General features: G+C 44.9%; 1 protein-coding gene across 1 annotated transcript in view; it reads right to left on the minus strand.

The window, feature by feature from the left end:
- The window catches only part of LOC103750985 (E3 ubiquitin-protein ligase TRIM58), a 63,526-nt gene that overhangs the window by 2,267 nt on the left and 45,662 nt on the right, over window positions 1-15,597 (minus strand). The window contains 4 exon segments of the mRNA XM_008854630.1: window positions 1,185-1,285; window positions 1,380-1,402; window positions 2,684-2,914; window positions 5,154-5,312. Of these exon segments, the coding sequence (XP_008852852.1) occupies window positions 1,185-1,285; window positions 1,380-1,402; window positions 2,684-2,914; window positions 5,154-5,312 (514 nt within the window).

Consider the following 15,597-nt stretch of genomic DNA (forward strand, 5'->3'; position numbering starts at 1 on the left):
ACCCTATTACTTTATATGCTTACTAAAAATAAATAAATAAATAAATAAATAAGCTAAAAGTGGCAGCAGAGGCCACTGCCTACTTGCCGCCATCTCCAGGTTTATCAAATGAGGTGAGTCAGATGCTCCACAGGAGAACACCCTGGTCAGCCACTGGGGAAAAGACCTTCACACACATTTTGGTGACCAGAGATGCTAGGTCTGTTGATCATGAAGAACAGGAGAAAATCAGGTGACTTCTGTTTTGTTTGCCCTTTTCCCTGACCACAAGCACCAAGTGGAGCTGGGGCTCTGGAAGCCTGGGTCCCAGATAAAAGGATGCAGCTCTGGAGCCCCACAGTCCACGAAAGCACGCTCTCAAAACAAGCCTTTGCTGAGTTTTGCCTCTAGAGTTCGGGGCTCTGATACTGCTGCCTGGCCCCCCCCCAGAGTTAACTCTGCTGACAACCAAACCCCAGGTGTTAAGGTTCTGTCTATAAAACACACCTACTGTCACCAGGGTCCTAAATAAAAGAATAAACTGTCTCCAGGAAACCCCATGTTGTGGTAAGCATAAAATAGAAACCCCAGTGCCAGAGAGGAAAATCCTCTCTCAGGAAAAAGCTAATCTTCCAGCTCCCAGGACTTATCTCACAGCTGAGTCTGTACTAAGCTTCCTGCCTCTACTTTATCTTTTCTGTGCATTGTAAGACTGTTACAGGCACCGTGGGGAGAAACAGTTTTTCTTTTGACCTAAACTGCAAATAAACTGACTTCCGTTGACTTGTTTCTGTCTCCCATTAAAATACTGTTATTGATTCAAGAATTTCATACAATGTATTTTAATCATATTCAGACCCCCCATTCCTGCCTTACTATCTGCCACCACCCCCAAAAGTTCCCATCCTCTATTTTTTTTTCTCTTCTTAAGGACTATCAACTGTGTTTCCCCAGTGATTCTGGGTACAGGTCTATCCCTTGGAGTCTGGTCAACCTACCAGGTATCACACCTCCTCCCTCTCCCAGCATCTATTGATTGCCAGTGGATCCTCAGCTAGGGCTGGGGATTCCTGCCCACCTCCCCCATCTGTGTTGGGCCCCTGTCTGGTTTGCATAGGTCTTGTGCATGCTGTCATAAGCACTGTGGGTCTCACTTCTTTTTTGGTAAAGTGGGGTCCCGTGGACCTAAGTCCATGGCTACCTACCTTGGAATTTCCTCAGCATCTCCCTCATCCTAGGGATGCGGCACACAGTCTTCAGTTCCACGGGGATGGCCTCTAGCTCCAGCCTCATAACAGCCTGGCTTCTGGAAGCAAGCAGAGCCCCAAGGTGTCAGGGTGATTGGCATGGCCTCCGTCCCCTACCCCTCCCTGTTTCACTGACTCAGAAAGGAAGCATACCTAGTCAAGGCTCCTCTGACCCCCTGGAAAGGAAGCACACAGGTGAATCAGACCTCTGAACTGCTTTCTGAATTCCAGCCTGTAAAGATGTCCTAGAAATTACTGGAAATTGCTAACAACTAAAGTAAAACTGAAGGGGACAGTGAATTTCTGCTCTTTACAGTAAAAAACAAGCGTTAAACTCTGATGAGTCTCATCAATTAAGTCAGTCACAGAGTAGAGTCACACTGCACAAAGTTTAAGTACATTTCCCTGAAATATCAACTTAACTACTTTCTGAATTGACAATTCTAGCAATTGGCTATTTTAATAGGGTAGCATTCAGTATCTGATTTGGACAGATTATAAACCTTAAATATTTGAAGAACTTATCTGAGGTTAGTATACACAAAAAAATGCTACCTTCAATATCTTTGTAAGATAATCCAAAATTTCTAATTCTTTTTATCACTGTACCAAAGCTATTTATTTGACTTATGTAGATAAAGGTCGGTATTGACATCTAGTGGGATTTTATCCTTTAAGAGATACTAATAATAAAAAGGTGAGAAAAGATACCAAATAGATCACATGTAATATATTTCTCTTCTGGAGATAGCACTCAGATAGTGTTTTTATATTTATTTAGTTAGTTAGTTTAGTGTGTCTGTGTATGTGTATATGTGTATCTATCTATCTATCATCTATCTATCTATGGTGTGTATGTGCATATGTGTCCGAGTTTGCTTTCTATTGTTGTGATAAAACACTCTGAGTAAAAACAACTTGGGGAGGAAAGAGATTTTGCATCTTACACTCCCAAGTGACAGTACATCATTGAGGGAAGTCAGGGCAGGAACTTGAAGCAGGAACCTGGAGGCAGGAGCTGAAGCAGAGACCCTGGAGGAACTCTGCTCACTGGCTTGCTTTCCCTGGCTTGCTCAGTTTCATTTCTTTTAAAGCCCAGGCCCACCTGCCCAGGGAAGGTACCACCCATGGTGGGCTGGTCCCTCCCACATCAAACAACAATCAAGAAAATGCCCCACAGACAGGCCCACAGGCCAATCTGATGGAGGAAGTTCAACTGAGAGTTGAGGTTCCCTCCTCCCAAGTGTCTCTTGACTTGTCAAGTTGACAAAAATCAACTAGCAAAGTGTGTATGTGCACCTTTGACCATGTGGGTTTGGGACTCAGATGCCTTCGGAGCCAGTGCTAGGATGCTCTTTTCCTGGGAGTGAGGGCCCCTCCATGTTCCTGAGTGAATGTTTCTGTTCTTCTTTGTCCCTTAACCTCACACCTGCCTGTACCCCCAGGTCACTCCTCACCTCCAGCAGCCCCAGGGCTGGCTGCTGGCTCCTCTCCTCCAGCTCCTTGGCCAGCTCTTTCAGGGCCTTGTTCTGATGCACCAGATGGTTCTTGTGGTCCCTCAGTCTCTGCAGGGTGGCTCGCTCCTCCTCCTCCAGCCGCCTCAGCTGTAGCTGCTCCTCATGGGCCAGAAATCCACGATGCTTCTCAAACTCCAGCCTGAAGCTCTGTCTCTGCATTTCCACCTTCTCCTGCAAGGACGCAGTGACTGACTCATGGATGATGGGGGGAGGTGTTGGGGCTTCCTGCCTTCATGTATGGGGGTAGAGCTGGGCAAAGCATGCCCAGAGTGCCGTTCTGCAGTCCACATTGTGAACTGACTGACTGGTGGATGTGTTCTAAGAACATGAAGAAGCCAGAGGCCAGTTGTATGAGAGGATCTGAACTCAGGTCCTTGTGGTCGTGCGGCAAATACTTTACCCACTGAGCCATCTCCACAGCCCCAAATGTCCTTTATTGTGTGGTAATCATGGTTAGCATTCTCTACAGAGCCAAGAAAGAGCTAAGTGTTTCTTGGGTCACTGGTTTGAGCATCAACTTCAGATTGTTGTCCTAGTTTCCACCCAGAAATCTCACATCTGTACCTTCTGAAGGGACCTAGGGAGCAGACCTTGCTTCAGAGTTACTATCTCAATTTCATTGTCCTGAAATTAGTGTGTAGGAGATTATCTTTAAACTGAAACTATCTTTAAATGATTTCCCCCAAACATCTACACTGAATTTTCTGCTCTATTTTTAAAGTTTATAGTTCCTCGTTTCACTGAAAGGCATTGTTTATCACTTTTTAATAGCTCTACCCAAACCTTTAAGACAACACCTTCTTCTAATTTCCATCCTATCTCCTTCCACGATTCTCTAGATCACTACATTCATATAGTTGTGGCTGCTTTCTAAAGTCAAACAACTCCAAATTCCAAACTCTGATTTCTGAAAGGTGAGGCTTGTATTAAGTCCATACAATCCCCCACCCCCGCAACGTGGGAGGCTGCACTCTGACAGGAGAGACTGAGCTCAGTTGTGAGAAAAGAGTCCTACGGGAGGGGCACGGAGGTGGGGGTGGTGAGAAGGGGCTTTTGTAATCCATGTTTCCTCCTCTCATGCTTTCGAGTATGACAGTTGCATCGGCAGAGACAGGAAGAAGGCCTTGCAGAATCTAGGAATGGTATCTATCTAGCTTTCCTCATTGAGTTTCTCTCTTGTGGACACATTAAAGATGGTGAACCAGGCAGGAGAGCTTGTCCTCAGACAGGGACCTTGGCATCACCTCTGTGTTAGCATAGTCAGTGGAGGGCCTAAACACGTGGAGATCCAGGACTTGAATAGATACAGGGTTTCTGATTATTTAAGCCTGTGGGAAGGCCAGGATTGGGATCAGGTGAGTTGGATTATGAGCTTGAATACCATTCAAACTGTGAATCAATGTTTAACTTTACCTGTAGTGGACACAGCAGTTGGGTTAGGTAAGTTATCCCAGAAGAAAAAAATGTGGGAAAACAGTTCTTATGGGAAAAGAGTATACCTGTAAAAGACTACGCTTTCAAGGAAAACAAAAAGGAATTAGAAAAGTACAGAGAGCAGAGACTTATTCGTGAAAGAGAAAAGTACAGATGTTTCTTGTATATCATGTAACACATTGCATATATAATATACTCATGAATTCTAAGTGTCACAGTCTGACATCACTCACAGTCTGGCTAGGCAACACTCTGTTGCAGTTGTGGGGCGAGTCCTTTAGACTGTGGCAGGCATGTTCTAGGACATCTGGACGGTAGATGACAGTGTTATGTCTCAATGTGGAAGGATGGATGGACTTCCCCGCTAGTGTTCAGCAGCATTCCTGATTCTGGCCAGCAGGTGTCAGCACCACACTGCACCGCCCCAAGTTGTGACACAACTGTGGCTCTAGCAGTGTTTCTGAGGGAGGAGGACAAAATAGCTCCAGGTTCAGAGACACTGTGTGCCCATGGGCGGGTATGCAAATGAAATGCAAAAAGACGAAAAGGACTGGTGAGGTGCAAAGAGGAATATGCGGATGGTTGGCTGGAACCAGGCTGACCGCTCTGAGCCGTCTTCTGTGTGCCGGATGGCTGCTGCACAGCCTTTGCTATAGAGTTGTGCCGCACTGATGTTCTTATTCGTCTAACACGTTTGTTTTGAAGCATGGCAGGTGATAGGGTTACAGCAGTGAGTTTAACAGTAAGAGCCAAGAGCAAAGCTGCTTACTTAGTTGGAGTTGGGTCAGGTTGTGTCAACAGATTATAAAATGACAGAAGTGGGCGACGGGATTTGAAGTTGCAGGATGACCCAGGAGGGCACTGGGATGCTCCTACGGAGGAAGTGAGGATCTGGGACAAATGTGAGAAACAAGGTGAAGAGGAATCATCGGATCCTTCTGCCCACAAGCTCCTGAAATCCACGTTCTGTTCTCACCTTCCAAATGACAATCTTTTTGCTCACGTTGGCCTCCTGGGTCAGAGCCTCCTCCGCCTCCTTTCTCACAAGTTCCAAAGCTTCCATGAGCTTCGTCTGTTTGGGAAGAGAAGCCAAGACTGTTACAGATGCCCTCACGTAGGGATTCACCTTGCTTAGCTGGAAAGGAAACGCAAAGGTCAACCAACAGTTCCTGACTGTTCTCATCACTGACTAAGTTGAACATAACCCTAACTTTTGGTCAATTTTGATTGAATTTTGATGCCAGATACAAAGATGCATCTAAATTGTGCCCGTTGCATCATTTTTTTTACAAAAGAAAAGCTATAGAATCAAAAGGTTAAAAATGTGAAGTAACAGATACATTAGCAGAAGCACAAGTAAGATTAGGGTATTAGGACAAGAAATGCAATTATAGTAAGCAAACACACTTAATAAGCACAATGCCAATTTTGAAAAGAGTGTATCAAATATGTAAGAACTCAGTAGTAGCAGATAAAATGTCATTAGGCAAAGTGTCACCTGTTATGGGTAGGCCGACATGATGGAACTTCTTATTTATTACTTATGATAAGAAAAGGGTTTATTTCCTTAAATGATTTCTTTTTATATTGATATGTACATATGGAGGTCAGAGGACAACGTTCATGAGTCAGTTTTCTGGTTTTCTCTTTCTACCACATGAGTCCTGGGGATCAAATGTAGATCATCAGACTTGTCAGTAAGTCCCTTTACTCACTGAGTCATCTCACTGGTCTCCCCAAAGGATTTATTTCTAGAGTATGTATTAGTAGTGGTATCTGCCCAGAAGAAACTCTGTGGACAACATATTTTAGATGAAAAAATTCAGTTTGTTACAAATATTACAACAAGTAGAAATGATACAATAGAAATTAAATCTCCTTTAGTGACAGGGTTCTGCCAGAGGCACATGTGTACACTTCATTTACAGAGAACACACATGTAAATATGCTTCGGGGAGGAAAATATAAAAATCTTATCATAAAAGCTACTCAATAAATCCTACATATACATGGTTTACACTTAAAAGGAGACTTCTGTAGTGCTGTATCAAGTACTGCACATGAAATAGCCCTGGACCTCTGGTGGCATCTGACAGGACTTTAATACCATGGATGGATCAAAGCTCCTTCAGGCCAAAGAAAACACTCCCCCTCCCACCCCACCGTAAGCCACTCCAAGGAGATGACAAACAGCGTTGCAGGCCTGGGGACAACAGTGACAGGGTGGATTCTGCTAGTCAGGATAAGAGCACACAGAGCTCCCACGGGGCCTTAGAGAGTTTCGCCCTATTGGCTCAAAGTCTAGATGATGTTTATTTGGTTTTCTAATGGAAAACCAAATACTGAATACATAGAGAATGGGTCCTCACAGAGGCTGTGCTCTGCTGTTTGAACTTCCAAAGTCTGAGAGCTAGATAAGCCTCTTTTCTCTCTTAGTTTCCCAACCTCAGGTGCTTTGTTTTGGCACTGGAAAAGGGAAATAACACAATTTGCCTGGACATTCTCTTGTGTTTTCTGTGTAAAGAATGAAATTATTTGTAAGGGATGGCAGGCCTGCTTCTTCTGTTCTAATCTGCAAGTTTTCAGTATCAAATGGAGTCCATTGTACCCAGCCCCAACAACAACAAAAGTATGAAGCCACAGGAGGCCACGGAGGATGAAGCTCATGTACATACCATGACAAGAGCCATAGGAGGCCATGGAAGATGGATTTCATGTACAGATGATGACAAGAGGCACAGGTGGTCACAGAGAATGGTCTCATGCATGTGTATCTGATATAAACCATTCCAAGCCTGGCAGAACCACAGCGCTCTGCCTCACACTGAACGTACTTCATAAGGATGGCTGCTAGCAGCTGCGTTTCCAACCTCTAACCTCACCACCTTGTCACTGATCCTCACAGCCAATAAAGCGGTCAGGTATAATTGCTTCTAAACAAGTTACACAACTTTCCCCGGCCTCAATTGCCCTGAACACGCCCAGGCTCCCACTGAATAGTATAGTTCCTCATAAACTCATTTTTTGTCTATAGAATTGGTTTGCTGTTTCAGGCTGACAACACATGCCCATGCCATGTCTATGCATGCAAATATGCACACAAACACACATACAAGATCACCTGTCATTGATGGGTAGGATGCATTCTGGGAAATGCACCACTGGGCAGTTCTGGCACAGGGTACATCTGAGTGCCCTTCTGTGATCCAGGACTGTATAACTCAGCTGCCCAATGTAGGCTCTTAACTGTAAAGAGCTGTACAGACTGCTGCCAGGACATGTGGAACAAGGCACAGCACTGTACCACAGAGTCTTTTCATTCAATAGAAGCTCTCAGAAATAATGATGAAGAGTACAGTATGACAATCACACTGTCCAGTCGTGTGGTCATGTGTCTTCACAACGTGAGTATTTATGGAACTGGCCACACAGTGGGTTTGTTTACTCTGGTATCCCCATGGACACATGAGATACGCCATGCTGTGGTGTGATGACAGCCTCAACGTCAGCACCCCTTCACCTGTAGGAAACCAGGATGCCAGGCCCTAGGGTGAGGTGAGCCTAAAACTTATAGGTCCAGGCTGCATTCTCTGCTAAAGGGAGGGACACTGAAAAGAGTGGCTCTGATAATCCCTGGCCTGCAGAACACTGCTAGACTGGTAGGAGGAAGTGGCCGGGTCATAAAAGTGCAGGCTCCCTGCTCTGTGGGAAAGCGTTAACAACCCTTAGCTCATCTCCCTGTCCTGAACAAATAACTCATCTATCCCTGGCTAAGAGATTAGGCCAGGTTAAAGGTTTACTCCTGAGCTAAAAGCTAAAAGTTCACCATGCTTTTAGCTTTAAGAAAGAAAACATTGTGGCCAATAAAGTGCTGGATGGGCATTGATAACCTTGAGTAAAAGTTTAAGAATCCTTCTGGTGCCAACTAATAGACTAAATGTCCTGTTTCTTTGTACCCTAAATCTTTGTATGTGACTGCCATATCCCACGTGACTGCTAGTTCCTTGGGATGTATAAAAACCATCTGAATTCTAAAATAAATCATCCTGTTGGGAAGACACAGGTCCCAGACTTTGACTCTGTCGCGGATCAGACCCTCTGCCCCGAAGCCAGCTGGTCCCCCACTAAGCAAAGCAAACCTGAGTCCGGACAGCTACCCAAACTTCACATGGGGCTACTGGAGCACCCTTCTATGGCACTGAATTCCCGTATTTCAGTCTGAAAACCTACTTGTGTGTGTGTGTGTGTGTGCGTTTGTGTGTGTGTGTGTGTGTGTGTGTGTGTGTGTGTGTGTCTGTGTGTGCATGTGTGTGGAGGCCAGAGGTTGACATGAAGAGTTCTCCTCTATCACTTTATATTATTTAATTTTTTTTTGTGCCAGTAGCCCCAGTTGGCCCAGAACTCACTATGTAGACTAGGCTGGCCTCCATCTCACAGAAATCCACTTGTCTCTGCCTTGTGAGTGCTCTCCATTTTTTTTTTTTTAATTTTAAATTTTTGGTCTTTTTGAGACAGGGTCTCCCAGTGGCCACAGCTGGCCTGGTTTTGCTATGGAGACCAAGCTGGCCTCCATCTCACAGAGATCTGCCTGCCTCTGCCACTTTATTTTTGGCAGGGTTTCTCACTGAACTTGGAACTCAACCATTTGTCTAGGCTGGCCAGTGAGCTCCAAGGACACACTGTTTTTGATCTCTCAGTCCTAGGATTGCATACACACAGCACCTGGATTTTTACGTGAGGGTTAGGGATATGAATTCAGGTCCTCATGCTTCCATAGTAAGCACTTTACCAACTGAGTATCTCCCAGTCCAGAAACCCTATTTTAGCTGGAGCCTTTCTTCACATACGTTTCTTGTGAGTCCCATGACATATACGCTCATTTCCAGGACTCTGTGCTGTGCTTTTGAGTGAAAGCTACACACTCTTATCTCTCTCTTTCTGTTTTTTTCTGCTGTGTCCTCAGAGACTTTGAAGATCCTGACTGGCCTACTCTCCTGTTAGTGAGTACCCGACACACCTCATACACTGTGCCACCACACACACGTCCCTCTCCTGATACCACTGTTTCCAATTGGTGATTTCATTTCATCTCATTTTAGCCTCACAAAACATTTCTCTTCTATAATCTCACTTTGCTAGCTACGGTCACACACTTAGATTTTCTTTGCTCATTATTCCTTCTACAACCTGGATCTTCCCATGGCCTGTGCTAAATACTCTCACATTAACCTGAATTAACCTGAGCGAGGCTCCATGGTGACAAACCCATTTTTCTGAAAGCATCTTTAACTTGTGTTCTTTGTTTAACTCTCATTATTGAAAGATATTTTCACCAGGTATCTGCTGGGGTTTGGTAATGGCTTGCCCCTAAGGGCTCATATGATGGATGTCTGGTCCCCAGTGAGGCAGTAGGACGTAGTGGCAGGTCCTCAGGCACCACTCTCTGATGGGATCAGTGCAATTCCCATGATGGGAGTTGTTATAAAGAATAATCATGGCCCTGGATTCCTTTACCTCCTGCCTCACCATGATCTCCCCATGGGCTCCACCATTGTGAGGCCATTGCCCTGAGCCCTCACCAGAGGCCAAACAGATGGGGCTGTAAAACTGACAGCTGAATAAACTTCTATTCTTTACAAGCTACCCAGCTTCTGGAATTGTGTTATAGCAACAGGAAACAGCACTTTCCATTCCTGGGATGACCGTTTTCCCTCAGTAATATGAATAAACTTTTGTCTTCTCCCATTTGAGCTTCTGAGAAGCAGCACAATTTGAACTGTCTTCCTAGATGCCTTGTTCCTCTTCTGCTGCTTTTAAGATTCCCACTATTGGAGCTGGAAGAGATGGCTCCGTGATTAAGAGCACTGGCTGCTCTGGTAGAGGACTTGGGTTTGATTCCCAGCACCTACATGGTTGCTAAGAACCATCTGTAACTCCAGTTCCAGGGGATCTGATGCCCTCTTCTGACTTCCATGGGCATTGTACAACACAAATGCATTTATATCCATGCAGGCAATATACTCAATACGCATAAAAATAATAATTTTTTTTTAAAAAAAGATTCCTACTGCCCTTGATGCTCTGCATTTCTCTATAAGGAGCCCAGATGCAGACCTCTTCTGCCTCAGGAGACTTGCTGGGTCAGATGGCTGGGGTCATCAGTGGCAGGAAGGCCACTGTGTTGTCACACATTCTCAAGGCCTATACTCTCCTCCTGATAACTCATGAAAGGTACACAGAGTATCGATGGTCTTCCTGGCTTCTCTGTGATGTTTCCAGCTATCTGTCTCACTGTGGGATGCCTTCTAGAGGATTCCTCTATCTGTTGGTTTATACACCTCACAGACCTCAACACTTAGATTTGTGTTCTATGGCTGACAGAGCCCAGGAGGTTTTCATTTGTTGTCCAATCTTTCAGCTGACTTTCGCTTATGGTGCCTTGTTCCCTGGTACGGCTTTTTTTCCTCTTTTACTATGGATGTATATATGTTGGAAGCCATTGAAGCCAGAAGAAAAGGGGAATCCCACAGAGAGGGTTTGCATATCCTCTTTGCAACTTAGGAGCATTTTAAACTAAATTCTGTGCTTAAGTATTATAGATGGCCCAGGGGTCATTCTGTGGGGGCTGATGCAGCTGACACCTTGAGCATCCTCCTCCCAGACCCAGGCTTTGTATGGTAGATGGCCCAGGAGTCATTCTTTGTATGGTAGACACACACAAGCCTGGCCATGGTCAGCAACGCTACCTCTTGCTTTCTGCTCTCCACTGGCTACAAGGTCATACGCACTGAAGTTCGAGAACATAGTCTCAGGATGAAGGTCAACAGCACTTAGGTCTCTGGGCCCTGCTCTTCCTTAGTTTAGGGTCTCCAAGATTCCATGATTGCTAAATACCTAGGACACCATCTTTTCATCCCAGCATTTGAGGTGTGCTCTAAGGGTTAGACTTGGTATCTGTCTCCTCCAGTGAACTGATGGGAACTGGGAACCCTGTCCATTTTCTGAGAGGCTCCTGTCTCAACCTGGCTTTGCGCTCGTGGAAGAACTGACTTTAACCAAGCCTTGAGCAGAGCATCATGGGAAGCTGAACATGAGATAACCGATGATTTTATACGGCACCAACTACAGGCACAACGAGCATGCCCATGGGATGGCTGTGCTCAAGAAACTTGCTGTGACTCTCATGGGACTTTGGCCTAGAAATGGCCACAATGCCTTGCACTCATGGTGGGTGATGGGTGGAGCCGTAACCTTCCCAGGAACTGCACTTCCCCTTGATGGGACTCCACTTCTCCAGGGAGCAATGTCTGCCGAGGTTCGAGGTTTGCCGAGGCTCATATGAGAAGAGTCGCCAGGTTCCAGGAGGGCTTAGTGGCCGACTGTCAACCAGACAAACTGGTCTCTTTTAGTTACCCTTTGGTCACAGGACAACTGTGGGGACATACTGGAAGCTCATGCTGGAGGAGCTTAGAGAGTCCCACCAGGAGTTGCCAGACGCACGTCCTGAGGGGGCTGTGGTTCTGTTGTTGCGTGGAACATGGACTCAGACTGCTCACTGCCTCGGGGTCCCTTCCCACTCCACTCCCAGTTCTGATGGAAACTTGGATCAAGCGCTGGCTGGCAGCCACCTACCCACAGCTGTACAGTGAGGCAGTTCTGGCTTCACTTGCCTCACAGTCCCAAGCCTGATCTTTCAAATACTCCACGTGAAGGGAGGCACACACACCAACATGCAGGGCCCAGGCATGGCTGCAAGGACTCTCTGACGCCTCTCTCCTTGGGAACAGAAAGGTCAATTTCTCAGCACTGGTGCCTCAGATGCCAGGATGGCATAAGCAGGCAAATAAATGAGACTTTTATGTGAGGGTCTCGTGAATCTGCAGGCAGGCAGGCAGGCATCAGTGAGCCATGGCTCAGCCCCTTGGTAATAATAATGACAGGTTGGTAAAAGCCAGTGTCAGCTTCAATTTTTAAGCCATTTTTCAAATTATTTTAATTAGTTATTGTTTCAATCTCGCTTACATTAATTTAATATCTGATATCAACATTTCAGTTTTCAATTTGTTCAAATGATTTTTTTCCCCAGTCTGCCTGGTGGCCTGGAGTAATTTAAAATACTATGTTTATCTTCAGCAATTTTCAACTCCTGGGTCCTGGGTGAACTGCTACATTCAATAAAAGTGATGGGAAAGGAGGCCCAAGGTCCTGCCTGATGCTTTGGAAAATGGAAATTAATCTTATCATTTACCTCTAGACATTAAAGTAAGCAGGTAACACAAGGGCCAAGAGCTCATAATAAGATTTCCCACCAATTTCTCTGAGTAATTGGTTTTTCCAATGCAAATTTCAGTGAAATCTGACTAAGGCTTTTTGTATTAAAAGCATCTGAATAAACAGCACATTTCCTCATCAATACATTTTCTGACAATTTTCAGCCATCAGCCCTGAAATGCAGTCCTGCCATCCTCAGGACATGCAAACAGCATCAGGTTCTGGCTTCCAGTTGCTTACATCTTTCTCTGGGATTGAGCACGGTCACTGGAAAAGGCACCCAGGGAAGGAACACAAAGTTCAGTCAGGCACTCAGGCCATGGGAGGGGTGGTGAAGTGTTCTTATAGACATGAGAGTCAGTGGCATTCTTAGAGTGAGTGAAAAAGATGTGCTGTCCTTACTACTTTTGATGGTTGAAGAGCTCTCCAGATTACTGGAGAAGATCATTAAGCCAAGGTAAAACACAATCTTGTGGCCAAGAAAAACCATCAAAGAATAGAAAGGAAGTATGGGAAATACAAAACAAAAAGATGAGAAATGAATTGTGCACGTAGTAAAGACAATAAATGCAAACACGTTGAACTCTTCCAGGACTAGCTTTCCCCTCTGAATAGACTATAGATAAGAAACATATCTAACAGACCTGTCAGTTCAGAAGGACTAAAGGTTGAATGGGGAGGGAGAATATCAAGTATAAACAAAATGAAGGCAAGCCCACAGAATGAACAGATGTTACCAAGGTGGAAATGGGGGAAAACAGGGTATCCAAATGGGAAGGGAGGATAGGAGATACAAGGGACCATGGGGTAAAGAGGAAGAAGGGACTCAAGAGAAGGGGGGACTAGGAGACAAGTATATCAAGGGGGGAAATGTGGAAAATTGGGATGAGGGAGGTTAGACAGAGACAGAGTGAAGAGAGATACATAATGCTTAGGTGGTGTGAAAAACCAGACGGAAATGTGTTAACTCAAAAACCTACTGGAAAATACAAATATAATATCTGAACATGAGTGCACGTATATAACTGAAGGTTATATAACAAGAAACCCAGTGCCAGAAAAGAGAAACATCCCTTCATGTTGTTGGTCACAGTAGTCCAAGAGAGCCCCAAAATAATGCAGGCCATTGCCACAGCCCTTGATTATCTCCCAGAACCTGAAGGTAAGACCCTATTGCTGAAAACAGGACAAACTTTAGATGCAGGATTCAGAGCAATGGAGCTGGAACTTACCTGGAAGCCTCCTCTCTGAAGACTAGCTCTCAGTTCTAAAGGATACTATGCATTCTGCTAAGGGGAAAAAAAAATCAATCAATGGTTCAACCCCCAGCTTCAAAGCCTAATAACCACAATGACTGGTACAACAAACTATCAACAAACTACAGCATTGCAGTAGTGGCACTTTTATCTTGGGGGTAATCAGTAGCTATCTAACTGAACTTAAAGCCCTCTCAGTGGGCGGGAACTCACAGATGGTACTGTAAACACAGTCAAATACACATGACTGAAGAAGACATAGATCCTAGTGGAAACCCTATCTCTGTCATATCCCTAGACAAATGAACTTATATTTACAGACAAGTATACCCAGATTTGGTTCCTCAAAGAAGCTTGTTTTTGCAACAGATGGAGGTCATTGCAGAGTTCCACAAGTGGTCCCACACAGAGACTATATGTCTGAGAGGTGCCCAGCCCTAAGTGACACATCTACAGTGGAACCTCAACACCTAAGGCTCTTGGAACACAGCAGAACATGGGGTAGAGAGAAAACTAATACATCCTCAACTCTGAGTGAAGCTTCCTCATGCAACAGAGTGTGATGTACACAGAAGGCCACAACTGGCCAAGGTGTGGAGAATAAGAGACTGCAGAGTGTTTCCCTGGATAGGACCCATATTAAACCTTACCCACAAATGGCTCAGGGACTATTGTGGACGAGAGGGCAGGAAAAATTGTAAGAGCCAGGGCTGGTGCACAAGCAAAAGGAAACAGAGGCTTTCAGGCTCTGGGAACCTGATCATATGAACCTGCAGCAGTGGTGACAGCAAACACGAGACCCATGCTGACTCAGTCAGTCAAAAACCCAGCATAGAACTGGGAATATGGGCAGCAGACCCCAACCTTAGCTGAGCAACTGCTGGCAACTGATTACTGCTAGGTGAGGAAGAGCTGATCTTCTTCAAGAGAGTGACTCTGGATAGGCTGACTAGACTCCAGTGGATAAACTTGCACCAAGGGAAATCTGTGTACAAAAGCTTGGCCAGATAGGCCTTAACATATATGACAGAATACATGAAATCCATTGGGGTGGCTATAGGGGGTATGGATGGTGGAGGGGGTCTGAACATAATTAAAATGTACTGTATGAAATGCAAAAAAAGTCAATAAAAAATATTGATTAAAAAGATAATAGAAGCTGGGCATGGTGGCGCACACCTGTAGTCCCAGGACTCAGGAGGCAGAGGCAGTCGGATCTCAGTGAGTTCAAGGCCAGCCTGGTCTATATAGTGAGTTCCAGGTCAGCTGGGGCTGCAGGAAGACCCTGTCTCAAAAAGACCAAAAAAAAAAAAAAAAGATGGAGAGAGGGCTGATAATTCAGATGTTGACTTCTCAAGGGAGAGTGGCTGATAATGCATGGTTTTTAAAAGCTATCTACTGAAGTTGAATAAGAAGGGTAATATACTAAATTTCAAAACTAAAAAATATTTAGTTTTTGTGAATGGGTATGTGGTAATTAATTCAATCAATGTTGAGATCAACAAATAAGAGCTGGCACCTGTGCAAACGCATGCCTTCTTTCCCATCCTCTCCAAGATGGCTGGTACTGTGATCACTGTGCCCACACTGCTGCTCTGTACCCGACCACCTTCCGAGTTTATTCCATGGAGCTCTGGGGACAGGGAATTCAAATTTCCCCATCTTCCTAATGAGGAAGACTGAGCTTGTAACTTACCTAAGAGCCACCTTGTGGCACGTCTCCTGACCCTGGTGGGGACAGTAAGAGGGTCATAAACACCATATGTAATCAGACTATATGGTCCAGGCTTGTCCAACCTTTCAATGTTGCAACATGGTATTGTCATCTACAAAGTTCACCCTTGAGAAAATTGCAATCAGGTTACCAAAAAAAAAAAAAAAAAAAAAAAAAGA

This window comes from Nannospalax galili, unplaced genomic scaffold, assembly GCF_000622305.1.
Source record: "Nannospalax galili isolate Female #2095 unplaced genomic scaffold, S.galili_v1.0 scaffold6150, whole genome shotgun sequence".
Classification (NCBI taxonomy): Eukaryota; Metazoa; Chordata; class Mammalia; order Rodentia; family Spalacidae; genus Nannospalax; species Nannospalax galili.